The following is a 27,703-nucleotide window of genomic DNA, read 5'->3' as shown; positions in this document are numbered from 1 at the left end:
TCTAAAATCCCATGGCGATAACACACAAAGCTAGACCGTTTCCCCCATGCTAAGCCAAGCCAAACTCCAGGGAAAACAAAGAGAATTCCATGCTACGGATCATGAGAAAAGGAGCAGAAAATATAGCAGCCGATATTTTGTGCAAACCTACGGTGAAGTCACTTTTGGTTGTTGTTGTTTTCCCAATATCACTTTTCTTCTCCAAAAGTGTTTCAAAGTACTTATCATTATATACGTTTTTTTTAAAAAAAACACCAAATTGTCTTCGGCCCAATGTATCAGTGCTGATCTCATGTTTTGTTTCCCATTCAAACAGCAGCTTATACGATTTAGAAATAAATTTCTCATGGTTTTCCAATTTCAAAACCAGACCTTTGAACAAAGGCGAAGCCACCGTTCTGGTGGTCTCAGAGAAGGTATCTAAGCGTAGAGGAAGCATAGATCAGAATAATCTGGGGCCCGGTTGTGTGAAACTGCCGGGCCGCCGAAAATTGCACAACCTGACTTTGCGATCAAATCACACCTGAAAACACAGGCAGGCTGGAAGTAGCCAGAGACATTCTCTCTTTTTTTCTTTTTTAAATAATTTTTATTAACAGGCCAATCACATCACATTACCCAAATCACATTAATTCCAAATTATACAGCCAAATTTTAAATTTTGTTGGGGGTGCCCATACATCAAGCCTCGCACGAGTCCAAAACTCTGAACGAGTCCAAACATCACTTATAAAGGTAAAGGGACCCCTGACCATTAGGTCCAGTCGTGGCCGACTCTGGGGTTGCGGCGCTCATCTCGCTTTACTGGCTGAGGGAGCCGGCGTACAGCTTCTGGGTCATGTGGCCAGCATGACTAAGCCGCTTCTGGCAAACCAGAGCAGCGCACTGAAACGCCGTTTACCTCCCCGCCGGAGCGGTACCTATTTATCTACTTGCACTTTGACGTGCTTTCGAACTGCTAGGAGGGCAGGAGCAGGGACCGAGCAACGGGAGCTCACCCCATCGTGGGGATTCGAACCGCTGACCTTCTGATCCGCAAGTCCTAGGCTCTGTGGTTTAACCCACAGTGCCACCCACGTCCCATAAACATCACTTATATTACTGCTTTAATTAGACAGTTCTATCCAGTTCAATCCAGATAGTACTTTCTTTCTCTTCTTGTTGTTATCGTATATTCCTTTCTTTGCGATCTCTGATAATTTTCACAAGCAGATTAGTAGGCGTCGCCAGAGACATTCTCCCTCTGTCAGGAACCACCCAGTGAAACTGGAAATTCAAGACAAAAGGGGGGGGGGTTGGTGAATAGTCCTCATCACTTCCTGCTGTGGTGAGTTCCACAGGTTAACCACGTGCTGCGTGAGTTCTTCCTCAATGGCTAGAATGTCCCACCAACCAGCACTCCAATGGTTGTTGTAAGGCAACCACTACAGGCCTATGAGTCTATGATTTCCCCCACCTAAAACATGATCCCCCCTCCCTCCTCGGTCCGCAGATGTCGACGAATGTGACGGAAACCACCGGTGCCAACATGGCTGTCAGAACGTCCTGGGAGGGTACCGCTGCGGCTGCCCCCAGGGATACGTCCAGCATTATCAGTGGAATCAATGTGTAGGTAAGAGAACCACTGGGGGCTGGGTGGAAAGGGACATTAAGGGAGGCTCAACGTACCTTGAAAGCCCTAAATGCCCCCTCAGCCCCGTAGACCTGAAGGAGCGTCTCCACCCCCATCGTTCAGCCCGGACACTGAGGTCCAGCTCTGAGGGTCTTCTGGCAGTTTCCCCCACTGCAAGAAGTAAAGTTACAGGGAATCAGGCAGAGGGCCTTCTCGGTGGTGGCGCCTTCCCTGCGGAATGCTCTCCCATCAGACGTCAAGGAGATAAGCAATTCTTTGACTTCTTAGAAGACATCTGAAGGCAGCCCTGTATAGGGAAGTTTTAAAAGTTTGATGTTTTGTGGTGTTTTTATACGTGCTGGGAGCAACCCAGAGTGGCTGGGGCAATCCAGTCAGATGGGCGGGGTACTAAGAATATTAACAAACAACATAATATACTAAACATAAGCGTAGTAGTAGTAATAATAATAGTTGTTCTGGTGTTGTTGTTTTGTTAAGATAAAATAGAATAAAATTAGTATTATTATTATTACTAGTATTATTATTATTTTCCAACATGTGTTTGGAATATTTTTAGACATTTTTGCTAGTTCAAGCGGTGTTAAGTGCCACCTAAATATTATTTTCATCTAGCTGTCTTTCAAAGTGTAAAGGTAAAGGGACCCTGACCGTTAGGTCCAGTTACGGACAACTCTGGGGTTGCGGCGCTCATCTCGTTTTATTGGCCGAGGGAGTCTCTTCGTCTTGCGGGTTTTTCGTCTTGCGAAGCACGGCTATTAACGGCTTAGCGGCTATTAGTGGCTATTAGTGGCTTAGCGGCTATTAACGGCTTAGCGGCTTTAAGAAAAAGGAAACAAACTCGCAAGACGTTTCGTCTTGCGAAGCAAGCCCATAGGGAAATTCATCTTGCGGAACAACTCAAAAAACGGAAAACCCTTTCGTCTAGCGAGTTTTTCGTCTTGCGAGGCATTCGTCTTGCGGGGCACCACTGTATAACCACCCTTTCGGCCGCAGATGAGAACGAGTGTTCCAGCTCCACGGCCTGCGGCTCGGCCTCCTGCTACAACACCCTGGGGAGCTTCAAATGCATCTGCCCGTCCGGCTTCGACTTTGACCAGGCCTTCGGGGGCTGCCAGGACGTGAACGAATGCGCAGCGGGCGGGAGCCCCTGTAGCTACGGCTGCTCCAACACAGAAGGCGGCTACTTGTGCGGGTGCCCCACCGGGTACTTCCGGGCAGGGCAGGGGTAAGTTCAGCAACGCCGGCAGCCTCCGATTCGCGGAGCAAAACAATTCGACCTACAAGCGGGAGTCTGTGCCTGTGTTTGGGGGCTGAGTTTGGCTTCCTCCGACCTCAGCCCCTCCAAATGGAGGGCCAGGGGGTCTTACAATGCTCTCCATCATACAATGATCAAAGGTCAATGTCAGGGATGGGCCGGGTGAAGGGGACTGGTGGGGGGAACCGGTTGAAGGAGCTGTTTAGCCTGGAAAAGATTTCAACGTCTGTTTCATGGGCATCATTTTAGTTTCACTTTCATTTTACATTCACTTCTGGTTTATGCAATTCTTTTGGCTGCCCTGATTTCTTTTTTTTTTAAATCATCTTTATTAATTTAAAATACGCACATATACAACGAATTTACAATCTCATATTACAAAAAGAAAATTAAAGGGGGGGAAGCAATTAAGAAAGAAAAAAGAAAAAAATACAAAAGAAGAAAAAAAAACAGATTTGCATACATTAAAAAAATAATCTTTCTTGTTAACACTTAAATAAATAGACTTCTGACAAGACGAGGCTGCCCTGATTTCAGTGGGAAAGCCTTCTGCTTCCTCGCAACTTCTATCCAAATATTTGCAGGCCTTTCTGAGACACCCCCAGGGGGACCCCAGCTGACAAATGTCAGGGGAAGAGAAGCTGTTTAATGCACAGTTTTCTCAAAAGAGTTACACCCTGTCAACTTGCCCTTGCTTTAAATGGTGGGACCGCCTCGCTGTTCAGAAAAGCACAGTTTGGAAAGACGGAAGCGAGTGCGAGTCCTGACAATCCCCTGTCTGTTGCTTGCTTGCTTTTTGAACTGCAGGCACTGTGTATCGGGGCTAGGATTTGGCAAGGAGGCCTACCTACCAGCGCCCCTGGAGGAGGAAGACGAGGAGAATCTGCTGTCGCCCGAAGCCTGTTACGAGTGCAAGATCAACGGCTACCCCAAGAGAGGGCGTCACCGGAGGAGCGTCAATGGCACCAACGAACACCAGGTATTTGGGAAGGGGGAAATGGCAGGTGGAGGGAGAGAGATGGGGCACCTCACAGCCGAGCAGAGTTGTTCCTGGGACTGGCCTCCCCAAATTCGCCTCCTCTCGCTTCGAAAGTGGAACTAGCACCCGAGGAATATTGCAGATACAGTGGTACCTCAGTTTTTGAACGTGATCCGTTTCGGTTTAACCCGAAACGTTCAAAAACCGAAGCATTTACTTCCAGAAGTGTTTACTACCGGAAAACTCAATACGGAAGCACATTCGCCTTCTGAAAAGCGATCATAAACTGAAGCAGTTATTTCCTGGTTTTCGGAGTTCGGAAGCCGAAACGTTTGACTTCTGAGACGTTCGAAAATCGAGGTGCTGCTGTACAGTGGATGCTCGGGTTGCGAACGTGATCCGTGCAGGATGCACGTCCGCAACCTGCAGCGGCATGTCTGCACACACACAGGTTGCGATTTGACACTTCTGCGCATGCGCCTCTGCAGAAACCCGGAAGTAACACGTTGTCAGCTCTTTTCAAAAGTAAACATTGAACATATTGCAGTTGCAATAATTTCATTGCTTTATCTTTTCCACAACCGAGCGCTGCATGAACTTTATGAAATAAATAGCCCCTCCCTGGCCCGCCTCTGACCTCTCTTCTCCTCCCTTTCCTCCCTCCCCTACCCTGCAGAAACCGGGCGTCAGCTTGGCCAGCATCGACGTGGCCTCGCCAGTGGTGGTGGCTCTCAACCTCTCCGGCCTGGGCCACAAGGAGCACATCCTGGAGCTGCTGCCAGCCGTGGCGCCGCTAGAGAACCGCGTCCGCTATGTCATCGCCCAGGGGAACGAGGCGGGCCACTTCCACATCCACCAGCAAGACGGGCTCAGCTTCCTCCACCTGGCGCGCAAGCGGGCGTCGCCTGGCACCTACCAGCTGGAAATCGTCAGCGTCCCGCTTTACCGCAAGCGCGAACTGCAACACCTGGAAGCCCTGAAGGATCACGACTACCTTGCCGGGGAGCTGGGCGAAGCCCTCAAAATGAGGTTGCAGCTCCGCCTCTTTTAACCCTGCCCTTCCCGAGAGAGACACCAACGAAGCCAAGGGCTCAGGCTGCGCACCACCAACGACACACCCCGGAGAATCTGCGCCTCCCCCCCCTTGCGCCGGTACCCCCACACACACCTTGCTGCCGTGGTGGAAGGGCTTCAGGGCAGCCCCCGATCTGGACCACAACGAATCCTGTTCTCCAAAACAAAAACGTTTTTCAGAGGGCTGTTCTCACCTCTGCCACCACCTCCTGCCCCACAGGTGGCCTCCGCCGTGCAGCCTCCGGGGAACGGCAGCGGTCCAGACCCGGCAGGCGAGGAAGCCCCCCCCTCCCTCGCTCGCCTTGGGTCCCCCCCTTGTTTCACCCCTCGCCTTGGCATCCCAGTGGCCCCCCTCCTCCTCCTCCTCTGCGAGCACTGAGAACTTATTCACCTACCTTCGTGTCAGAAGGGAATGGCAGCTTCCGGTCTCCGCTGTGCGTCCGGCCCGCTATTACACTGGACTCCGGGGTTTCGTGTGCGGGTGCTTCGCCTGTCGGCAGCGGTTGGGGGAAGGCAGCCAGGCCTGCACCGGATCCAACCTCTGCAGGGTCTTCCGAAGTGCACTAGAGTTCCTTGGACAGCATTGAAGTGCACAGCGCCGCTTATGGGGACCAAAGCGAAGAAGCAGAGATGCTGTGTTTCCGTGCATCTTGGAGTCACATACCTGGGCGAGGGGCGGATATTGAGAGCCAGTCTAGCGCCTCTCCTTCCCTCGGCACTGTATATTACCTGCTTTATACCTAACTGGACCTAACGCAGCTGCTCTTAAGCGTTAGATGCATGCTGTGTCACCCCTGCAGAGCTGGCATGCACTAGAGTTAATTGAACAGCAGCGATGTGCATTGCGCAGCAAGGGAAACCATTGCCTCGTTACCTCCGCAGCAAGGAATGTGCTCGACCCTCTGCGCAAAGGGAAGAGGTTGCAAACAGGGGGCCAGTTGTTCTTGCGTGGTGGGGACAAGTTTGAAACTGTGACACACATCGTGAGCGAGAGTCACACCAGGCCCCTAAATCGAGGGAGTTTAATACGCCTCCATCTGTTTCCTTAACGCAGAGAGCACTAGATGTCATGCAGCAGAGAGAAGTTAATGTTGTCTGCTCCCCCGCTTGGGTAGAAGTTACCAGGGGTCGAAGTCCAGATGTTTGGAAAGAAATCATATAGCCGTTGTGTCCTGGGTGGAAACAAGGGAGCAGACTTCATAGATCATAAGTTGGAAGGGGCTCTGAAAATCATCTAGGCCAGGCATGGCCAAACTTGGCCCTCCAGGTGTTTTGGCACTACAGTTCCCATCATCCCTGACCACTGGTCCTGTTAGCTAGGGATGATGGGAGCTGTAGTCCCAAAACAGCTGGAGGGCCAAGTTTGGCCATGCCTGATCTAGGGCGACCCCCCTGCAATGCAGGAATACGCAGCGGGGAATATCCGTGCTGGGATCGAACCTGCCACCTTGGCGTGATTCGCACCAAGGTCTAACCAACTGAGCCAGACAACGCTTTGAGCAGGGGCAGGCACCGAACCCCACTGGTGCCCTCGTCAGGAGCATTCCTGGACTCCCAGAAACCATCTATAAATAATATTTTTTTTGCATTTAGACAGGGGAAGCGAGCCTTCAAGATGCTTCACGTACGTTATCTCAGTGAAACCTCACAACAGCCCTTTAGAGTAGGTCAGCGTTATTGTACTCTGCTGTGGTTGAGGTGAAACGTGAATTAGGCCCCTGGCAAGTCAAAGAATGCTAGAATTATTGAGTTGGAAGGGGACCATGCAGGACTCTTTTGCCTAAGGTAGGACTCGAACCCAAGTGTGCTGGTCCCGGGGGGAGGTTACCGTGAGGCGTGGTCAGAGTCCGGTCCTGGGTCAAGGGTCTGGAGACAGTCCACAAAGGGCGAAGCGGGGTCCGAAGCAAGAAGCCGGGCGTGGTCGGGAACTCTGGAAGAACAGGTCTGGGTGCTGGCCGAAACAGGTCTTCAACGACGTTGCTCCCGCAACCTGGGACCGGGCTGACTGGCCTTTATCTTCTCTGAGGCCAGGGGCGGTCCCAGCCCACGGGTGACTCCTCCTGGGAGAAACCAGTTCCCTCCGCCTCTCTGCCCTGATCCTCTGCAGCTCAGGAGAGGCTGGAGGGTTACTGGACCCAGAGGCAACCTCACCTTCCCCTGACAGGGCTGGGAGAGGAGCACCTGCAGGCAATGGGTCCTCCATCACCTCCGGAGCCAGAGTGGATACATCTGATGTCTGTTCCTGAGGATCCAGCACAGGGGAGGGCCCTTCAGATTCAAGCCCCTGCCCCGGCTCAGCCAGCCCTGGTGGCGGGGACTCCTGTGCAGGCTGGGATTCCTCTGGCTCAGCCTCTGAATCAGATTCCCAGGCCATCACACCAAGACCCTGAGTTGAAGAGTCTCGTGCTCTGCCAACTGAGCTATCCCAGACTCAAGCAACCTCTCGCACGGGGCTTAAATCTTATTTTGTGGCTCTGGTTGCGCTCTCACTAGTGTGAAACATCTAGGGGGAACCAGGATTGGAGAAAGCTGACCTGAACCCTTCAGTGTGATCACACCTCTTTAAGGCTTACCTGCGAATGCACCTGATGAAAAACTAGCAAGAGCAACCTAATATAAGGAAGGAGGGTGTCAAAGACTCTCACTGTCTTGTGGTGTGCCCCATCTGAGCAAATGTGGGGGGGGGCTTCTCCGCCGACCTCAGTCCGCCCCCACCCAGCCTCAACTTGCCTGCCTCCTTGCTGCCAGTCTGGGCTTGGCTCCACCTCCCTTGGGCTCTGCCTCTGGCGCCACCTACTGCTAGCCTCCCTCCTTGCGGCCACCTGCTTCAGAGCGGGGTTACTGCATTTATAGTGGTAAACGTGGCTCCAAGAGGGGTCAGAAGACCCCCCACGCCACCCGCAAGGCCTCTGCCCCCACCCCGAGCCCTTGACATGCTTGTGCCCGACACAGACCCCCCGGATGGAGACCGACAGACTCAGGCGTTAACCCGGATGTGCCATAGGGCACCATCTTCTCATGCAGCTATATTTTTCATCCTCCTCCTCTTCCAGCAAGAATCTCTCTCTGATGCCTCAGGAACCTCAATGTGCCTCAGCGGAATAATGGGTGAAAATAACGGCTGCCATACAGCGGTGGCAGGGGCCACACAAATACAAATTGATTCATTCACAAAATTCATTCACAAAATTCATTCATTTACGAAATTCATTCACAAAATTCATTCACAAAATTCATTCATTTACAGAATTCGTTCACAAAATTCATTCATTTACAAAATTCGTTCACAAAATTCATTCACAAAAGCCCCCAGCCATGTCAGTCCGCGTGGATTTGAGGGTGTGGGAGCAAGGTTGTGAAACACCTGCTTTAGGTTTTGCCGTGGCAATACCGCAGCTGTTTTAATTCATTGCCGCAAAAACCGGACCTGAAACAGTGGCCGTTCTCCAATTCGGAGTTCCAAGGGTGCAATCTTGCTCAGGTTTTCTTTTTCCCCTTTTGTGCTCGTCCTCTGACTGCTTGACACCTCTTCAGTTGTCACCTCTGCCTTCCCTCCATTAGGTCTCCTGAGGTCCACACAGGCCTAGGGCTGTGGGGTAAGGGAAGAAATTTCAATTCCGTTTGCATCTCAGCGAGCACCAATACCGTGAACCGAAGCAGGGCCATCCTTTGAAATCGGCGCATCTCCCAATTTTGCAACCGTTCTCCAGGCAAATCGTGCGTGCAAATATGTGGAAACAGCCCAAACAACAACCACAAACCAAACCCCACTTCACATTAAGTGGAAGCGCTTTCGAAAATGCGCCTGTTAATTGGAACAACGGGCAAAGCTAGGTGCAAGAAATTTGCACCGAAACGCTGGTGAGTTTTCACAAGGGGCTTTTTAAAAAAATAAATGAAGTTGCAAACGGCTGCAGAAATATGGAGAACTGGATTTAAGATTGGGGGGGAAGAGAGAGGGGGACTGAAACTGACAGGTTCACCCACCCCTGTTGGAACTGAGCAAAGCTGGGGCGTTACCGGAGGAGCAAATCCTCCAGGACAGCCCTTCTCAACCTGTGGGTCCCCAGATGTTGTTGGACTACAACTCCCATCATCCCTGAGCTCTGGCCTTGCTAGCTAGGGGTGATGGGAGTTGTAGTCCAACAACATCTGGGGACCCACAGGTTGAGAAGGGCTGTCCTAGGAGGAGGTGGCCGGTCCTGGTCCCGATCTGGATCCTTCCCATTCCTGCCTTCCCCTTGTTGTTTAAAAAATATGGGTGTCCGGAGGTGGGCTTGGGCTCCTTTAAAACTTGAAACCCCTGGACCTCCCCAGCTCAGTCCACAGCGGGCTTGGGGGGGCGCCCCAAGCCAGACTTCTCAACATGACATCCTCTCTCATAACCAATCTTTCCTGCCTCGTTTCGTCTTCCGTACTTGTTTTCGGGTTTTGCCAAATGGTGCTTTTCCCCCTCCCTCCGATTCTTATTAATATTATTATTATTATTATTGATGATGATGGTAATCCATTAGCCAAGGGGCGTGGTGTTTGCATGTGCAGAGTTGTGGTCCTCCGCACCACGACCGTGACTTTCCTTCCGGGAACCGGCGGAGGGGGAGCAGGGGAGGGGTCGGCCGCACACGGCACTGAAACCGAGACCCGGCCGCCTGGGGGGGGGGGCAACTTTTTCATTTTGTATCATGAGCGACGGCAGCAATAAAGTTATTTTGGGTTAAAGGTCTGTGGCACTCTCCTTGTTTCCCAAACGGTTGGACTTGACATCTCTAAAATAGGCTCTTAAGACGGGGTGCGTCCATGCTCTTGCATAAAGGTAAAGGGACCCCTGTCCATTAGGTCCAGTCGTAACCGACTCTGGGGTTGCGGCGCTCATCTCGCTTTACTGGCTGAGGGAGCCGGCGTACAGCTTCCGGGTCATGTGGCCAGCAGGACTAAGCCACTTCTGGCAAACCAGAGCAGCGCACGGAAATGCCATTTACCTTCCCGCTGGAGCGCTACCTATTTATCTACTTGCACTTTGACGTGCTTTCGAACTGCTAGGTTGGCAGGAGCAGGGACCGAGCAACGGGAGCTCACCCCGTCATTGCGGGGATTCGAACTGCCGACCTTCTGATCAGCAAGTCCAAGGCTCTGTGGTTTAACCCACAACGCCACCCGCGTCCTTTGCATCGCTATGGGCTGCCTCTATTAAGACACACATATATATTTCAAAGTCGGATTATTCTGGCTACTGCAAGCTGGCAGTAGCATTCCACGTGCATCTTCCTCTATTGATTTTCTGTCATATTTGCCAATTTTTAAATGGGGGGGCAGAGAGACAGTGCACGAGAGCCCTTTCGAAACATTGCACGTATCCACAGGAGGGCAGGCGTAAAATATCTCCGCAACGGCTGGGTGTGCGGAGATCAAAGAGGAGGCGACAGGCAGCTTTAGCAACAAAAGGCAGCCTTTATTTCAGGGCGAAAGAGGTGCTGGTACCCTTCTTACAGAAATAGCTCCCTGTCCGCAACACACAGCACAGAAGAGGCCCGAATACTCCGCCTCAAAGGTGAACTGTGGCCTGCACAATTCTTCCCAGAGCCCCTCGGGAAGGGGCGTTTGCAGGATACGAACCTCCCTCCCTTCCACAGCCCTGTCCCAGTTTTCTGCCACGGCCGGAAGAATCTACTCCCTCACCGTCCCTGTGACTCCTGTTCCTTCCCATTCAATTTTTATTGTGTTTCACCATTTCTTAAACAAATGAACCTCAAATTTGATACCCATTTAAACGCTGACCTTTCTTCCGCGGTGTTTCCAGTTCCCCCTTCCACGCTGCGTTGTACTTTCGTCTATTCTGCAATTCCTTCGTTACAATTACAATCGCATTTCTTCCACTGCTCGTATTTTAATCCTGCCGGCGATTCCATTTAACATAGGATATTTTCCAAACAAACACAGGTCTCATTCTTCAGTATAAAATTCAGCGCTTGACCTCTTCTTTTGCTTTCACCTTTGCCATTTCCAATACAGCCGCACATCGGAAGCAGTTCCGGAAGTCCATTCAACTTCCCAAAAATTCGGAAACCAAAGCATGGCTTCTGATTGGCTGCAGGAAGCTCCTGCAGCCAATCGGAAGCCGTGGAAGCCCCATCAGATGTTCAGGTTCCAAAGAACGTTCGCAAACCGGAACACTCACTTCCAGGTTTGCAGCATTCGGGAGCCAAAACGTCTGAGTACCAAGGCGTTCCAAAGTACAACTGTAGTCCGTAAATTTTAAAAGTTCTTCCTATTTTACGGAGACGACTTCTTTTTTTCCATTCTGCATGCGTAAGACTCTGGCCGACGGAGGCTTCTCCCTAACCATCCCTATGGCTCATGTTCCAAGATGGATTTCGCTGGGGCAAGAGAACTTTCCCCACACATAATAAATAAATAATAATAATAATAATATTTATTATTTATACCCCGCCCATCTGGCTGAGTTTCCCCAGCCACTCTGGGCGGCTCCCAATCAAGTGTTAAAAACAATACAGCGTTAAATATTAAAAACTTCCCTAAACAGGGCCGCCTTTTAAAGATAGGATAGCTGCTTATTTCCTTGACATCTGAAGGGAGGGCGTTCCACAGGGCGGGTGCCACCACCGAGAAGGCCCTCTGCCTGGTTCCCTGTAACCTCACTTCTCGCAATGAGGGAACCGCCAGAAGGCCCTCGGCACTGGATCTCAGTGTCCGGGCTGAACAATGGGGGTGGAGACGCTCCTTCACACACTCCCCAAGCCCAGAGAGCAGGGACGGTTTGGGCTGCCTGGACACCACAGACTTACACATGACCTACCAGGGTCGACGCAAAAGCAAACTGGTTGGGACAAGAGTTACGGGTGGAAGAGAAAGATGGAGACAAGGGCTGCCTCACAGCACGATTGGGAGACTGAAACACTCCTACTTTCGGGCGCAAGCTAGGGTTTTGTTTTATTTGGCGAGCCAGAACCACATGGATTACCGTATTTTTTACTCTATAAGACTCACTTTTTCCCTCCTAAAAAGTAAGGGGAAATGTGTGTGCGTCTTATGGAGCGAATGCAGGCTGCGCAGCTATCCCAGAAGCCAGAACAGCAAGAGGGATTGCTGCTTTCGCTGCGCAGTGATCCCTCTTGCTGTTCTGGCTTCTGAGATTCAGAATATTTTTTTTCTTGTTTTCCTCCTCCAAAAACTAGGTGCGTCTTGTGGTCTGGTGCACCTTATAGAGCGAAAAATACGGTACTTGTCTTTCCTCTGCTTCCTGAATTCGGTCTTCTGAATAGCGCTTAAGCAGAGACATACAAGAAGTGGCTTTATATCAGCATGGACCATTCGTCCATCAAGATACACCGGGGCCAGCTGGCATGGCACATTCCGGATGTGGCTGCACTACAACTCCCAGCAACCAGCGCGGCCAATGGTCAAAGAGGATGGGATTTGTAGTCCACCCAGGTCTGGAGGCCACAAATCCTCCATCATTTTGGACTCCCAGCTGTCCATGGAGGTGCAGGTCAATTCTGGGCCCATGGCAGCTGTCTCCCAGCTCCATCTGGTACGCAGGATGAGACCCTCCCTGTCCGCAGACTGTCTGGCCAGAGTGGTGCATGCTCTGGTTATCTGTATTATTATTATGGAATAAAGGTAAAGGGACCCCTGACCTTTAGGTCCAGTCGTGGCTGACTCTGGGGTTGCGGCGCTCATCTCGCTTTACTGGCCAAGGGAGCCGGCGTACAGCTTCCGGGTCATGTGGCCAGCAGGACTAAGCCGCTTCTGACGAACCAGAGCAGCGCACGGACACGCCGTTTACCTTCCCACTGGAGAGGTACCTATTTATCTACTTGCACTTTGACGTGCTTTCGAACTGCTAGGTGGGCAGGAGCAGGGACCGAGCAACGGGAGCTCACCCCGTTGCGGGGATTCGAACCGCTGACCTTCTGATCGGCAAGCCCTAGGCTCTGTGGTTTAACCCCCAGTGCCACCCGCATCCCTATTATGCAATAGGAGATCCCTATTTCTATCAGAGAAATGTTAGAGGGTATGGATGTTGACAGCTTTGATTTGTCTCCAATCCAAACCAATTAAGCCGCCTTCAACGCCCTTCCTCTCTTGAGACCTCAGAGCTCTCTTCCGCCCCTCGCTGCTGAAACATTCCTTCGCCGCCACCCCATGGCACTTCCCCACCCTTTGCCCACCCCAACCCCCCCCTACAACTCCCTACCCCCCCCCCCACGACACAAGACATTTCAGGTCACAGCAAAGGCGGCATCTGTCTCATCCCTCGTCGAGTGACACAGAAAATGGGCAAGGAGTTGGATCAGATCGGAGATTCTCAGTCTCTCTCTGGCGAAGCGGATTTCAAAGGAAATTCCCAACAAATTTTCACACACCCACACACCCAATTTGGATCAGAGCACTTTTCATTTTGTCCCGAAACCGTGTGGTTTAGCATTTATTTCACCTGCACTGAGAAGCTCGGCGGATGCCATGTTTGAAACATAGCTGTCAACGTTTCCCTTATTTATTATTCCATATAGGATTCCTCGCAAGAAAAGGGAAACGTTGACAGCTACGGCACCTTCCCGTGGTTGCTTACGACCTCACGAAAGGGAAAACTCCCCCCCTCCGTCCCTGCCTGCACCCAAATTAAAACCCCACCCCATCCCTTGAGAGCAGCAACTTCGCTTCCCCAGGAACCCCTACTCCAGAAGATGCCAAGGTTTTCCCCCCTTTCGGACATCAGGCCTCGCCCGAGCTATACCAGGGCATAATCAAACTGCCCCCTCTCCAGTCCTTCCTTGTGGTCAGTCCAGGATGAAGCGGGCATCCGGCTGTAAGGGTCCAGCAGGATGCGGAAGCAGCGGACCATCAGCATCACCAAGAACGCCAGAAGGAGGATGACGAAGGCAAAGACCGTCTTCTGTTCCGCGTCCATCCCGAAAGGGCTGGGGACGGGCTCCACTCGCCCCGGGGACAGGAGCTCGTAATCCAGCGTCGAGGCGTTGTCCATCCCAGCAGCACGGCGAAAACTCCTCGCCAGGGGTTGTGTCAGGCAGCAAGCATCTTCCAGGATCATGCGTGTGTGATTTTTGGGGGGTGAGGGAGCTTCCTTTCCAGAGATCTACTCCATGACGATGCCGCGCCGCTGACCAAACACCCCAGTCACCTGCAGAAATAAGAGCGTTGGTTGTTTTATTATGATAAAGTGACAAACCTAGACAGCATCTTAAGAAGCAGAGACATCACCTTGCCAACAAAGGTCCATACAGTGGTAGCTCGGGTTACATAGGCTTCAGGTTACACACTCCGCTAACCCAGAAATAGTGCTTCAGGTTAAGAACTTTGCTTCAGGATGAGAACAGAAATCGGGCACCGGCGGCACGGCGGTAGCGGGAGACCCCATTAGCTAAAGTGGTGCTTCAGGTTAAGAACAGTTTCAGGTTAAGAGCGGACCTCCGGAACGAGTTAAGTACTTAACCCGAGGTACCACTGTATAGTTAAAGCTATGGTTTTCCCAGTAGTGATGTATGGAAGTGAGAGCTGGACCACAAAGAAGGCTGATTGCCAAAGAATGGATGCTTTTGAATTCTGGTGCTGGAGGAGACTCTTGAGAGTCCCATGGACTGCAAGAAGATCCAACCTCTCCATTCTTAAGGAAATCAGCCCTGAGTGCTCACTGGAAGGACAGATCCTGAAGCTGAGGCTCCAAGACTTTGGCCACCTCATGAGAAGAGAAGACTCCCTGGAAAAGACCCTGTTAAGATGTACAGTCTGAGGTGCAGAAGAAACATAAAGGAGCCATGTATAGAGTTTGTAAATAAGCCTGGCTATATTATAAATTGGTACTGATATTTTTCTGTATATTTGCAATATATGGGTTAGAAATAAAGACAAAAATTGGGCGTTTAAAAATATAAAAAGAAAGGAGGAAAGGGGAGAGAGAGAGAGAGAGAGAGAGAGAGAGAGAGAGAGAGAGAGAGAGAGAGGTGTGATGGGAGATCACATGCCCTCATACCATACCTTCCAGTTGCAGTTCCAGAAGGCTAGCAACTCTAGAACCGGAGGAAAAATTACTGCATCCAGTCCCTTCTTCTCCAACATCAGTACAACATCGTTGTCAGGCTGAGAGGCTGCAAAAGAGACAATGAATGGGTTGTAAGACACCGTAACAGTTTCCCTGAAGGACGCGGTGAGCAGCCTGGAGGTCATTCCAGTTGGAGGATGGATGGCGGCTAACAGATTGAGGTTGAATCTTGACAAGACAGAAGTGGTGTTTTGGGGGGGACAGGAGGTGGGCAGGTGTGGAGGACTCCCTGATCCTGAATGGGGCAACTGTGCCCCTGAAGGACCAGGTGCGCAGCCTGGGAGTCATTCTGGACTCACAGCTGTCCATGGAGGCACAGGTCAGTTCTGTGTCCAGGGCAGCTGTCTACCAGCTCCATCTGGTACGCAGGATGAGACCCTCCCTGTCCGCAGACTGTCTCACCAAAGTGGTGCATGCTGTGGTTATCTCCCGCTTGGACTACTGCAATGCGCTCTACGTGGGGCTCCCTTTGAAGGTGACCCGGAAACTGCAACTAATTCAGAATGTGGCAGCTAGACTGGTGACTGGGAGCGGCCGCCGAGACCACATAACACCTGTCCTGAAAGACCTCCATTGTCTCCCAGGACGTTTCCGAGCACAATTCCAAGTGTTGGTGCTGACCTTTAAAGCCCTAAACGGCCCTGTATCCCTGAAGGAGTGTCTCCACCCCCACCGTTCTGCCTGGACACTGAGGTCCAGCTCCAAGGACCTTCTGGCAGTTCCCTCACTGCGAGAAGTGAGGTTACAGGGAACCAGGCAGAGGGCCTTCTCGGTGGTGGCACCCGCCCTGTGGAACGCCCTCCCACCAGATGTGAAGGAAATACACAACCTTCTGACTTTTAGAAGACATCTGAAGGCAGCCCTGTTTAGGGATGTTTTTATTCTTTGACGTTTTATCGTGTTTTTAATATTCTGTTGGGAGCCTCCCAGAGTGTTAAGAAACCCCCGATTTAAAGGTGAATTCTCCAACGGCTAATGAAAAGCATATATAATGCCTTTTTTCCCCAATCGCCCACTCAACTCCTCCTTTCCTTAAATTTTCATTTTGTATTTCACGGAATAAACAGTTCCTTTGCCAGCAAGAACTTCAGCTTCATTTTGCTTGAAATACTCAATTTCATCCGCGTTTATTAAAAGTCCTGTTCCCTTAGTAACTTAAAAAAAATAAATGATATTAATGACAGTATAAGATGGGGAGGGAGACAAAGAGAGACAGAGAGATGGAGATAAGGGAACACAATTAAAATGGGTTGCATGTGTTTCCAAAAGGAGATTTTTGTCAGGGGGGAGGGAGAGAGGGGTTGCTATAAGTAGCAGTTGTTATATCGAATAAATATTCATAAATGCACACATATCTAAATATATGAGCCATGTGTCTGAAATAGTACAGGAGAGCCATCCTGATGCCATTTTGACTCTCCCAATGACCTCAAATATTCCTCTGCAGTAAGGGAGGCAAATGGGGAAAGCCTTCCCATGGTCTTTTTGCTTGCAAATCCTGTCTTAAGGGCATATTTGTGTATGGATAAGGTGAGCCTGGTCTGAAGCTCAGCATCAAAAAAACGAAGATCATGGCCACTGGTCCCATCACCTCCTGGCAAACAGAAGGGGAAGAAATGGAGGCAGTGAGAGATTTGACTTTCTTGGGCTCCATGATCACTGCAGATGGTGACAGCAGCCACGAAATTAAAAGATGCCTGCTTCTTGGGAGAAAAGCAATGACAAACCTAGACAGCATCTTAAAAAGCAGAGACATCACCTTGCCGACAAAGCTCTGGTTTTCCCAGTAGTGATGTACGGAAGTGAGAGCTGGACCATCAAGAAGGCTGATCGCCGAAGAATTGTTGCTTTTGAATTCTGGTGCTGGAGGAGACTCTTGAGAGTCCCATGGACTGCAAGAAGATCCAACCTCTCCATTCTGAAGGAAATCAGCCCTGAGTGCTCACTGGAAGGACAGATCCTGAAGCTGAGGCTCCAAGACTTTGGCCACCTCAGGAGAAGAGAAGACTCCCTGGAAAAGACCCTGATGTTGGGAAAGATGGAGGGCGCAAGGAGAAGGGGACGGCGGAGGACGAGATGGTGGGACAGTGTTCTCGAAGAGACCAGCATGAGTTTGACCAAACTGCGGGAGGCAGTGGAAGACAGGAGGGCCTGGCGTGCTCTGGTCCAGGGGGTCACGAAGAGGCGGACACGACTAAACGACTCAACAACAACAACAATTGATTGGTGATGTGGTAAAGTTGTGTTGTATTATTCATGCAAATTGGTTTGCTCTGGAGAAGAACTATCTGCTGCGTGCACACACGTCCTGGTATCGTTTTGCAACAGGAGTTAATCCAAGCGCCGCCTCCGTCTGTCCGTCCTGAAGAGCAGGTGGAAGGACAATTCATTCTGGCACAAAAGAATTTAATCCGATTGTTTCTGGTGTGCCTCCATCTGCTCCCTTTGCAGAGCAGGGAATTTTGCTTTTGTTGACACTCCTCTGACATGGCGAACGACCCCCTGCCACCCCATTGCTGCCTGCAGTCCTAATACCCAAGTGGGAAAGCTTTTTATTTATGTCTTTGCCAATTGTTTTTCTTGATTTCCCGTGATTTTTAACAAATCGTCACCAAATTAATGCAAATTCAAGACAAATTTAAAAGCTGACTCCCCCACCCCCAGCAAAATGTCCCCTCTATTTTCCTCCCTCCATTGCATGCTCCCAATAAAGTAACTTTTCCAAATATCATTTCAAAATACCGTATTTTTTTGCTCTATAAGACTCACTTTTCTCCTCCTAAAAAGTAAGGGGAAATGTGTGTGCGTCTTATGGAGCGAATGCAGGCTGCGCAGCTATCCCAGAAGCCAGAACAGCAAGAGGGATTTTGCTGCTTTCACTGCGCAGCGATCCCTCTTGCTGTTCTGGCTTCTGAGATTCAGAATATTTTTTTTCTTGTTTTCCTCCTCCAAAAACTAGGTGCGTCTTGTGGTCTGGTGCGTCTTATGGAGCAAGAAATACGGTACATTCATCCCTTCTCCCTACACATCGCCGGTTCAATTACCAATTTCTGCTGTGGCTTTTGTACATCGTTATAACCTACCCTCAGGGACGCGGGTGGCGCTGTGGGTAAAAGCCTCAGCGCCTAGGGCTTGCTGATCAGAAGGTCGGCGGTTCGAATCCCCGCGGCGGGGTGCGCTCCCTTAGTTCGGTCCCAGCGCCTGCCAACCTAGCAGTTTGAAAGCACTCCCGGGTGCAAGTAGATAAATAGGGACCGCTTACTAGCGGGAAGGTAAACGGTGTTTCCGTGTGCGGCTCTGGCTCGCCAGATGCAGCTTTGTCACGCTGGCCACGTGACCCGGAAGTGTCTCCGGACAGCGCTGGCCCCCGGCCTCTTGAGTGAGATGGGCGCACAACCCTAGAGTCTGTCAAGACTGGCCCGTACGGGCAGGGGTACCTTTACCTTTACCTTTATAACCTACCCTCAAAATAGTTCAGTAGGGTAAATCCTCTTCTATCCATCGATAATAGTCGTTCATCAGTTTTCAAACATTTCCTGCCGATACCTGTTGAGTAACACTTTGCCGGAGGAAAATAGATCTTCCACCCAGACAATATACACACATTCCGTCCCATCCATGACATTTGGCCACAGTAATCAAGAAGGTGGCAGCCTGCAGAGGGTGAAAATGAAACCCCTAGAATTTTTTATATAAATATATAATACAGCGTACCTTGGTTCCCAAACGCCAAAAACCCAGAAGTAACTGTTCCGGGTTTTCGAACGTTTTTCAGAAGCCGAACGTCCGATGCGGCTGTCGGCTATTGTTTCCGGGGCGCCTGCACCAATCAGAAGCCGTGCCTTGGTTTCCAAACATTTCAGAAGTCAAACGGACTTCTGGAACGGATTACTAGGTCCAGTCGTGGCCGACTCTGGGGTCGCGGTGCACATCTCTCTTTACTGGCCGAGGGAGCCGGCGTACAGCTTCCGGGTCATGTGGCCAGCAGGACTAAGCCGCTTCTGGCAAACCAGAGCAGCTCACGGAAACGCTGTTTACCTTCCCGCCGGAGTGGTACCTATTTATCTACTTGCACTTTGATGTGCTTTCGAACTTCTAGGTTGGCAGGAGCTGGGACCGAGCAACGGGAGCTCACCCCATCATTGCAGGGATTCAAACCGCCGACCTTCTGATCGGCAAGTCCTAGGCTCTGTGGTTTAACCCACAGCGCCACCCGCGTCCCTCAGGTGAAGAACAGTTTCAGGTTAAGAACAGACCTCCAGAAAGAAATTAAGTTGTTAACCCGAGGTAAAGGTAAAGGTACCCCTGCCCGTACGAGCCAGTCTTGACAGACTCTAGGGTTGTGTGCTCATCTCACTCTATAGGCCAGGAGCCAGTGCTGTCCGCAGACACTTCCAGGTCACGTGGCCAGCGTGACAAGCTGCATCTGGCGAGCCAGCACAGCACACGGAACACCGTTTACCTTCCCGCTGGTAAGCGGTCCCTATTTATCTACTTGCACTTGGGGGTGCTTTCGAACTGCTAGGTGGGCAGGCGCTGGGACCGAACGACGGGAGCGCACCCCGCCGCGGGGATTCGAACCGCCGACCATGCGATCGGCAACTCCTAGGCACTGAGGTTTTACCCACAGCGCCACACGCGTCCCTAACCCGAGGTACCACTGTACAATATTTCCACTCTGCCTGGCGAAGATTTCTATGTGGTTTGGAGGCTTGCACCCTAGGCTGCTGGACAGAGCCATGTGTGACAAGAAGGCTGACTCATATCCACCCCAACACAAGCCCTCCCCAGGTCATTTGGATTCTATCCCTAACTCGGCAGACTCATACTTGGAAATCTTGTTTTTAATTAGCTGTGTTTTAGCACCCAGGGAGAATAATTCTTCGCCGCCTCCCGAAAGGGAAAAGGCATGTATATAATGCATAGGGGTGTGAATATAAAAACACAAGCGAGTAATGGATAATTCTAAACGCAGGCGCGCACACAAAACACCCCCTGGTGGTTTTTCATCTGGGACCAACCTGTGGGTACCGTGTTTCAAAAATGCAGAATAAAAAACACACAGCCCACACTTCAAGGAGGGAGAATAGAGAAAAATGAAATCGTGCATCTATCAAGAAACTGCGGGAGGCAGTGGAAGACAGGAGTGCCTGGCGTGCTCTGGTCCATGGAGTCACGAAGAGTCGGATACGACTAAACGACTAAACAACAACAACAAATCAAGAAACAGGCTGCTTCAAGTCCAGCAAATAAGACTAGTTGATTCGCGAAGGATCCCCCTCGCCCCCAGGTAGGTTTTTGCCAAACTCCCCCAAGTTCTTAATGGGATTTGTTCGTTTCTTTTGTGTTTCTAATGAGAGCAGCAGCAGAAATATGTTCCATTGTGGGAGCTGGTCCTGGAGGGAGCAAGTGTCGTGTGTGTGAGCCCTGACGGAGGTTGATCGACAGGGGAGCTGATCTTTGCTGATTCATAGATATCTTTCTTTCTCTCTCTCTTGCACACACCTCCATCTGCAGAAGCTGTTGACGGATGCCCTTAGCAACCAGCAGAGGGAAGTGGGGCGGGTTGTGAAGGAACGTGGGGACCTGTCAGAGCACCTAGCTTCTGGCACTGCCCAGAGTTTCAGGCAGGCGACATTTTCAACCCTAACAAAGGTGGAACCAGGGACATTCTATCATTAAGCAAATTTATTATTATTATTATTATTATTATTATTATTATTATTATTATTATTATTATTTATACCCCACCCATCTGGCTGAGTTTCCCCAGCCACTCTGGGCGGCTCCCAATCAAATGTTAAAAACAGTACAGCATTAAATGTTTAAAACTTCCCTGAACAGGGCTGCCTTCAGATGTCTTTTAAAGATAGGATAGTTGCTTATTTCCTTCACATCTGAAGGGAGGGTGTTCCACAAGGTGGGCGCCGCTACTGAGAAGTCCCTCTGTCTGGTTCCCTGTAACCTCACTTCTCGCAATGAGGGAACTGCCAGAAGGCCCTCGGTGCTGAACCTCAGTGTCCGGGCAGAACGATGGGGGTGGAGACGCTCCTTCAGGTATACTGGGCCATTTAGGGCTTTGAAGGCACCAACACTTTGAATTGTGCTTGGAAACGTACTGGGAGCCAATGCAGATCTCTCAGGACCGATGTTATATGGTCCCAACGGCCAGTCCCAGTCACCAGTCTAGCTGCCACATTCTGGATTAGTTGCAGTTTCCGGGTCACCTTCAAAGGTAGCCCCACGTAGAGTGCATGGCAGTAGTCCAAGCGGGAGATAACCAGAGCATGCACCACTCTGGCAAGACAGTCTGCAGGCAGGGAGGGTCTTAGCTTGCGTACCAGATGGAGTTGGTAGACAGCTGCCCTGGACACAGAATTAACCTGCGCCTCCATGGACAGCTGTGAGTCCGGAATGACTCCCAGGCTGCGCACCTGGTTCTTCAGGGACACAGTTACCCCATTCAGGACCAGGGAGTCCTCCACACCTGCCCGCCCTCTGTCCCCCAAAAACAGTCCTTCTGTCTTGTCAGGATTCAACCTCAATCTGTTAGCCGCCATCCATCCTCCAACCGCCTCCAGGCACTCACACAGGACCTTCACAGCCTTCGCTGGTTCTGATTTAAAGGAGAGGTAGAGCTGCGTGTCATCTGCAAATGTAGTTCCCCAGGTAAGCCTAGGCAACTTGAGAAGGAGCTACAGGCTCAAGCAGAGGACCTCTGCCTGGAAAGTAGGGTCATTATGGCACCCCAAGAAGCCAAGCCAAGCATCCAAATTAGAATGACTAATCTGAGCACATGGTTAAAGATCTGAAGGGAGAAGAAGTTTTGGGGGGAGGGGTTAAAGGGGAGGGAGGAAGGGAGGAAATTAGGATAAATGAGTAGGGACAAAAGTATATATTGTTATGTACAACTAATAGGTATGGGACGCAGGTGGCGCTGTAGGTTAAACCACAGAGCCTAGGGCTTGCCGATCAGAAAGGCGGCGGTTCGAATCCCCGCGACGGGGTGATCTCCCGTTGCTCGGTCCCAGCTCCTGCCAACCTAGCAGTTTGAAAGCACATCAAAGTGCAAGTAGATAAATAGGTACCACTCCGGCGGGAAGGTAAACGGCGTTTCCATGCGCTGCTCTGGTTCGCCAGAAGCGGCTTAGTCCTGCTGGCCACATGACCCGGACGCTGTATGCCGGCTCCCTCGGCCAGTAAAGCGAGATGAGCGCCGCAACCCCAGAGTCGGCCACGACTGGACCTAATGGTCAGGGGTCCCTTTACCTTTATAACTAATAGGGGGGGGGGTGATTTTGATGCATGTTATTGTTAGAATTTCGAATGAATGATTTTAAAAAAAATTATTTGACATCCCTGGATGAAAGTGTGATCATAAAGAATGGGGGGGGGGGTAAATTAAAGAAAAGGAAAGCGACTAGGGCACCCCCAAAAAAGTGCCATTTGGGTGCTGAGAGTGCCTCCGTCTTCCCCATGGGTGGCGACAGAAACTTTTACTTTCTCTTCCCAGTGTCAATTCACCTTCCTTCTTCCATCCTCCCCCCCCCCCCGAAAAAGGAATACACATTGTGCCAAATCAACCACTGTGGGCTGCATCCTTAGAAGAGGTTGAGGTCCCTTGATCACCCCCCCCCAAAAAAAATATTTGAGTGGGTGGGGTCTCCCCCCCAAAGTGAATGGCCATTCTAATGGTGTGCATATGCCTTGCGATCAGTTATGTGATGTGGGGGTTACTTGCGCCACCCCTCCCCATTTTTTAATTCAAGTCGGCACCCCCGGCTGCGTCAGAGTTCAGTCCTACTCAGAGGTGACCCAGTGAAGTTGGCGGGTGTGGAGAAACTTGTGTCCATCCATAGAACCGCCCCCCCAGTAAAATATTGGATGGGACCAGTTCCCTCCCCCACCCCCAGGTGATGGGCATTGCCATTCAAATGTTGTGCTTACGACTGATTCATAGCTGTCAACTTTTCCCTTTTCTTGCGAGGAATCCTATTCGGAATAAGGAAATTTCCCTTTAAAAAAAGGGAACAGTTGACAGCTATGGACTGATTATGCAGGGCGGGGCTTCTGTATTCGCCCCCCTGCCCCCACCTATACACACACACACACACGCCAAATCTTTTTTTAAAAAAAAATCATTTTTTTACAAATTGGCCACTAGTTAAAGCAAATTTAGCATCCCTCCGCCGCCCCCCCTAAATATTTCATTCGGGTTGCCCCCCCCCCCCCCCCGCGTCCATCAATTCCACTGGGTCTCCCTACATACATTAAGGAAAATTGAAACATCGCCAACCGACCCCACCCCATCCCACCCATCGTCCCCCCTTCCCCCCCTTTCCTTCCTAATTTCTCAACAAATGAAACTGATTTGTAAAAATGTTGCATGGGGGAAAACACAAGAGAGAGAGAGAGATTACGCATACTTCTGTAAATCAAGAAACCCTTTAATCAAAATACAAATTAAAAATATTTCGCTGGGTCTACTCTGAGCAAAGATTTCTCTTCTCACGCTCAGCCCAGGCTCTGGCTGGCAGCGTCCTCTGCGTCCCCGTGCTACCTTCCCCAAAACTGGGTGTGCCCGGCGTGGCTGGCACCCGGCACCCTCCCTCTCCTGGTACCCTGCTTGCTGCACCCGCCAGCTCGGACTTGGGTGGTCCCTCCCTGGGGACTCCTTAGCCAAAGCCACAGAGCATCCCCACTCACCTTTCCCTCTGGGAGGCGAGGATGCTGCGTGCGCCCACCTGGGCGCGGAAGGAGCGGGCAGGTGTCTCCGCGCGGCGCATCCCCGGCTCTTCAAGGCGCCCTTGCCGCCGCCGCCGCCCGGCCAGACCGCATCTCCTCCGGCTCCATCATCTGCAGAGGAGGCGCCCTCGCCCTTCGCAGGTGCTAGGCAGGATTTTTGAATTCCACCCGGCCTTCCCCATTGGACGGGGAGTTGCCAGGGGGCGGGGCAGGAAAAGGAGTGATGGAGGGGGGGGAGAGAGAGGAACAATGTGGACTAGCGGCTTGCCGGGAGAATGCGCTTTCTCCGGACGCGTGGCTGGTTGGTTGATAGGCAAAGGAATGGAAACATTGGCAGGATTTGCAATCAGTGCCGGATTTACCAATAATAATAATAAATTTTATTTATACCCCACCCTCCCCAGCCAAGGCCGGGATCAGGGCGGCTAACAAACAATAATAAAAACAAGTTGAATGAATACAACTTAAGAACAAGATTAAAATACAACATTAAAGCATCGAAACATTAAAATGCAACCTAAACAAGCTATAGCTTAGGGCCCCACTCTTTGGGGGGCCCCAAAAAAATTTAAAGAAAAAAAACCCTGTGTGTGCATTTCCAAAATATAAGATAACAAGCAAATAAAATAAAACCTACAATTATTATTTCCTGTTATAGCACGTTTCAATCTAGAGACTAGATTATGAGTCTTTGTAAAGTGTGTTTCTAAAGGAACTTTGGTTATTGCCAAATGCCAAGGTGTTTGCATTATTAAGTTTTGTTATGAATAAAAAATCATTTTAAGTTAGAGCTTAATAATGATTTCACTCTTAATATACCGTAAAGGTAAAAGGTAAAGGGACCCTTGACCATTAGGTCCAGTTGTGGCTGACTCTGAGGTTGCAGCGCTCATCTCACTTTATTGGCCGAGGGAGCCGGCGTCCAGCTTCCGGGTCATGTGGCCAGCAGGACGAAGCCACTTCTGGCACACCAGAGCAGCGCACGGAAACGCCGTTTACCTTCCCGCCGGAGCGCTACCTATTTGTCTACTTGCACTTTGACGTGCTTTCGAACTGCTAGGTTGGCAGGAGCAGGGACCAAGCAACGGGAGCTCACCCCATCGCAGGGATTTGAACCGCCAACCTTAACCTGAAGCACTATTTCTGGGTTAGCGGAGTCTGTAACCAGAAGCGCATGTAACCTGAAGTGTATGTAACTCGAGGTACCACTGTATTCACCTTCATCAGCTAATTTTTAAGGGGTCGTGTAAGTTTGAAGAATTCGTATAAATGTATCCTGTTATTTTCTACGTTTCTCAGAGATAATAGCTAAGTGTGGGTTGATCAACGTGCATCTTGAACTTTTCTGTGTGTTTTCTTGATTGCAGACACACAAACGGGTTTGAAATGGAATGTGTGAGAATCTGCCTTTGGTGTCTGCAGAGGGGACAGCATTTAGCCTCGCAAGCATGGGAAGGGAGTAGTAGATCCTTTAGATCAGGGTGGCCAACTCTCAAGAGACTGCGATCTACTTTCAGAATTAAAAACTGGCAGTGATCTACCCCTGTTTTGGGGGAGGGGTTCAGCTCTTTTTTAGGGAGGGAAAAAACCCTTTTTGTTGCTGTCATTAGACCATGGGTAGGCAAACTAAGGCCCGGGGGCTGGATCCAGCCCAATCGCCTTCTAAATCCGGCCTGTGGACGGTCCGGGAATCAGCGTGTTTTTACATGAGTAGAATGTGTCCTTTTATTTAAAATGCATCTCTGGGTTATTTGTGCGGCACAGGAATTCGTTCATTTTTTCCCTTCAAAATATAGTCCGTCCCCCCCCCAAGGTCTGAGGGACAGTGGGCCGGCCCCCTGCTGAAAAAGTTTGCTGACCCCTGCCTTAGAGGCAAGAGACGTTAGCCCTACTCGGAACGGGACCTCTGAAATGAACGGGCATGACTGACTTAGGTCTACTCTGAGTAAGACAGAGTTGGACACAGCCCAGAAACACTGTGGGGTTTCCTGACATGCCAATACCACATCTGCTCAAGATGCTAGCCAGCTCTCTTGTTACCCTGGTCCCCTGTGGCTGCCAGTAGCATCCTTATCCCTAGGCACAGCTGATTGGCTGGCCCCTTTGGCCCTGGAGGCGGTTGCCATGGAGACCCTCCTGCAGCATCCTCTGGACTCTGCTCCTAGGTCGGTGGAGGAATGCAAAGATCCTCTCAGCTAGAACGCAGGCACACCGGGAATTAATTTGTAAGGCAACAGGCAAAACGAAACAATATGCTTTTAGGCATGTTTGATTATTACAAAGAGAAAGCAGTCAGTTCCCAGCTGAACTGAACTGGGCTGAACTGGGAACCACTGGTGAGCACCCAGGAGAGGCAGTTTAGGGTGTTTGGTGCATGGAATTATAGATTTGCAGAATTGGAAAGGATCCTGAGGATTCCAGCTCTGCAATTCTGTGATTCTATGAAGAATATATCTCAGTGCTTAGATTTTCCCCAAACACAGAATTGAAATCAGGGCCAGGGAACCTTTCTCAGTCCAGTCTGAGGGCCACTGTTCCCTCCAGGGGCCACTTAGCAATGGTGGGCGGGGCCAGTGGCCAAAGTGGGCGGGGCAACGAATGAAAATATGACCATTGTACACACGCCCCTCTCAGTCCTCTGTCCAGACAAGCGAGGGGGTATTGCCAGAGTTCGATGGATTTATTTGATTTATCGAACAAAATCGCTATGCTGCTTAACCGAAAGAAAAACCTGTAAGCGGTTTCCAAAAACGTTAACATTATAACGACAGGCATTTAAGAATGTCTGAAAGATGGTTGCAGTCGACAGTTGCCAAATAAATAAATAAAACACAACTAACCTTAAAATTCTGAGGGTACCTACTGAGAAGATCAATTTAAAAAAGCAACTGTACAAAAAGAAATTATTGAGAAAATAATAAATATTTAAGGGAAGGGTACCAAATTTTGTTTTGCTCATGCTGTTGTATCACCAAAGTCTCTCCCAATATAGATGTTGTGTGGACTTCCTGGTTGTTGTTGTTGATATTACTACTACTACTACTACTGGGACGCGGGTGGCGCTGTGGGTAAAAGCCTCAGTGCCTAGGACTTGCTGATCGAAAGGTCGGCGGTTCGAATCCCCGCGGCGGGGTGCGCTCCCGCTGCTCGGTCCCAGCGCCTGCCAACCTAGCAGTTCGAAAGCACCTTCGGGTGCAAGTAGATAAATAGGGACCGCTTACCAGCGGGAAGGTAAACGGCGTTTCCGTGTGCGGCTCTGGCTCGCCAGAGCAGCGATGTCACGCTGGCCACGTGACCCGGAAGTGTCTCCGGACAGCGCTGGCCCCCGGCCTCTTGAGTGAGATGGGCGCACAACCCTAGAGTCTGTCAAGACTGGCCCGTACGGGCAGGGGTACCTTTACCTTACTACTACTACTACTACTACTATTATTATTATTATTAATATACTGTCCTTCATCTGCAAATGTCAGGGCTGTTCACAACCAAGAAACACCATATAAAAGGACAAAATACACAATATCAATAGGAACAACAACCACGGGGGGAAAACCCAAACCAATTTATGGAAAAATGTGTATTTATTTATTTATTGGTAATGTTTCGGAACATGAAGTTCAGCAGCAATGCCCAACCTTATCGTGCTTCTCTCCGCCTGCTGTGGCTGTGTTTCCTTCGTGTCTGGCTTATTTTGTTGATTCAGAAAATAAATAAAATAAAATATAAAATGCTTGCTTGCTTGCTTATCCCCCCCCCCCAAATATTTTTATTTGATTTTACAAGTATAAAATTATAACAATACAACCATATACATGGACATTTAAAGTTTCCTCTGAATATCTGGACTTCCCACCTTCCTCTCTGTGGGTCTTATTATTAACCTTTTCTACTGCAGCTTTTTCAATAACCCCTATTTCATATAACTCCTTTATCTCGCTAGTA

The 27,703-nt window shown here is 50.3% G+C and overlaps 2 protein-coding genes across 2 annotated transcripts in view; one reads left to right on the top strand and one right to left on the bottom strand.

Moving 5' to 3' along the window:
* FBN3 (fibrillin 3) overlaps window positions 1-9,660 on the top strand; it is a 138,011-nt gene extending 128,351 nt beyond the window's left edge. The window contains exons 62-65 of the mRNA XM_077921925.1: window positions 1,493-1,612; window positions 2,627-2,858; window positions 3,696-3,867; window positions 4,544-9,660. Coding sequence (XP_077778051.1) covers window positions 1,493-1,612; window positions 2,627-2,858; window positions 3,696-3,867; window positions 4,544-4,918 — 899 coding nt within the window. The 3' untranslated portion in view covers window positions 4,919-9,660. The remainder of the gene's footprint in view (window positions 1-1,492; window positions 1,613-2,626; window positions 2,859-3,695; window positions 3,868-4,543) is intronic.
* Window positions 9,661-13,320: 3,660 nt separating this feature from the next.
* Window positions 13,321-15,096, bottom strand: CTXN1 (cortexin 1). The gene is made up of 2 exons (XM_077921920.1): window positions 14,956-15,096; window positions 13,321-14,101 (listed from the first exon to the last, which is right to left on the bottom strand). The coding sequence occupies exon 2, from the start codon at window positions 14,009-14,011 to the stop codon at window positions 13,691-13,693; it is 321 nt and encodes a 106-aa protein (XP_077778046.1). The 5' UTR covers window positions 14,012-14,101; window positions 14,956-15,096; the 3' UTR covers window positions 13,321-13,690.
* Between the last annotated feature and the right edge of the window lie 12,607 nt (window positions 15,097-27,703).

This window comes from Podarcis muralis, chromosome 18 (assembly GCF_964188315.1).
Source record: "Podarcis muralis chromosome 18, rPodMur119.hap1.1, whole genome shotgun sequence".
NCBI classification, from domain to species: domain Eukaryota; kingdom Metazoa; phylum Chordata; class Lepidosauria; order Squamata; family Lacertidae; genus Podarcis; species Podarcis muralis.
The sequence above is the reverse complement of the archived record's forward strand: the minus strand, read 5'-3'. Positions and strand labels throughout refer to the sequence as shown.

What these genes read in the sequence shown, in the direction of transcription:
- CTXN1 (XM_077921920.1), bottom strand. Translation starts at nt 14,011, where the DNA reads ATGATCCTGGAAGATGCTTGCTGCCTGACACAACCCCTGGCGAGGAGT.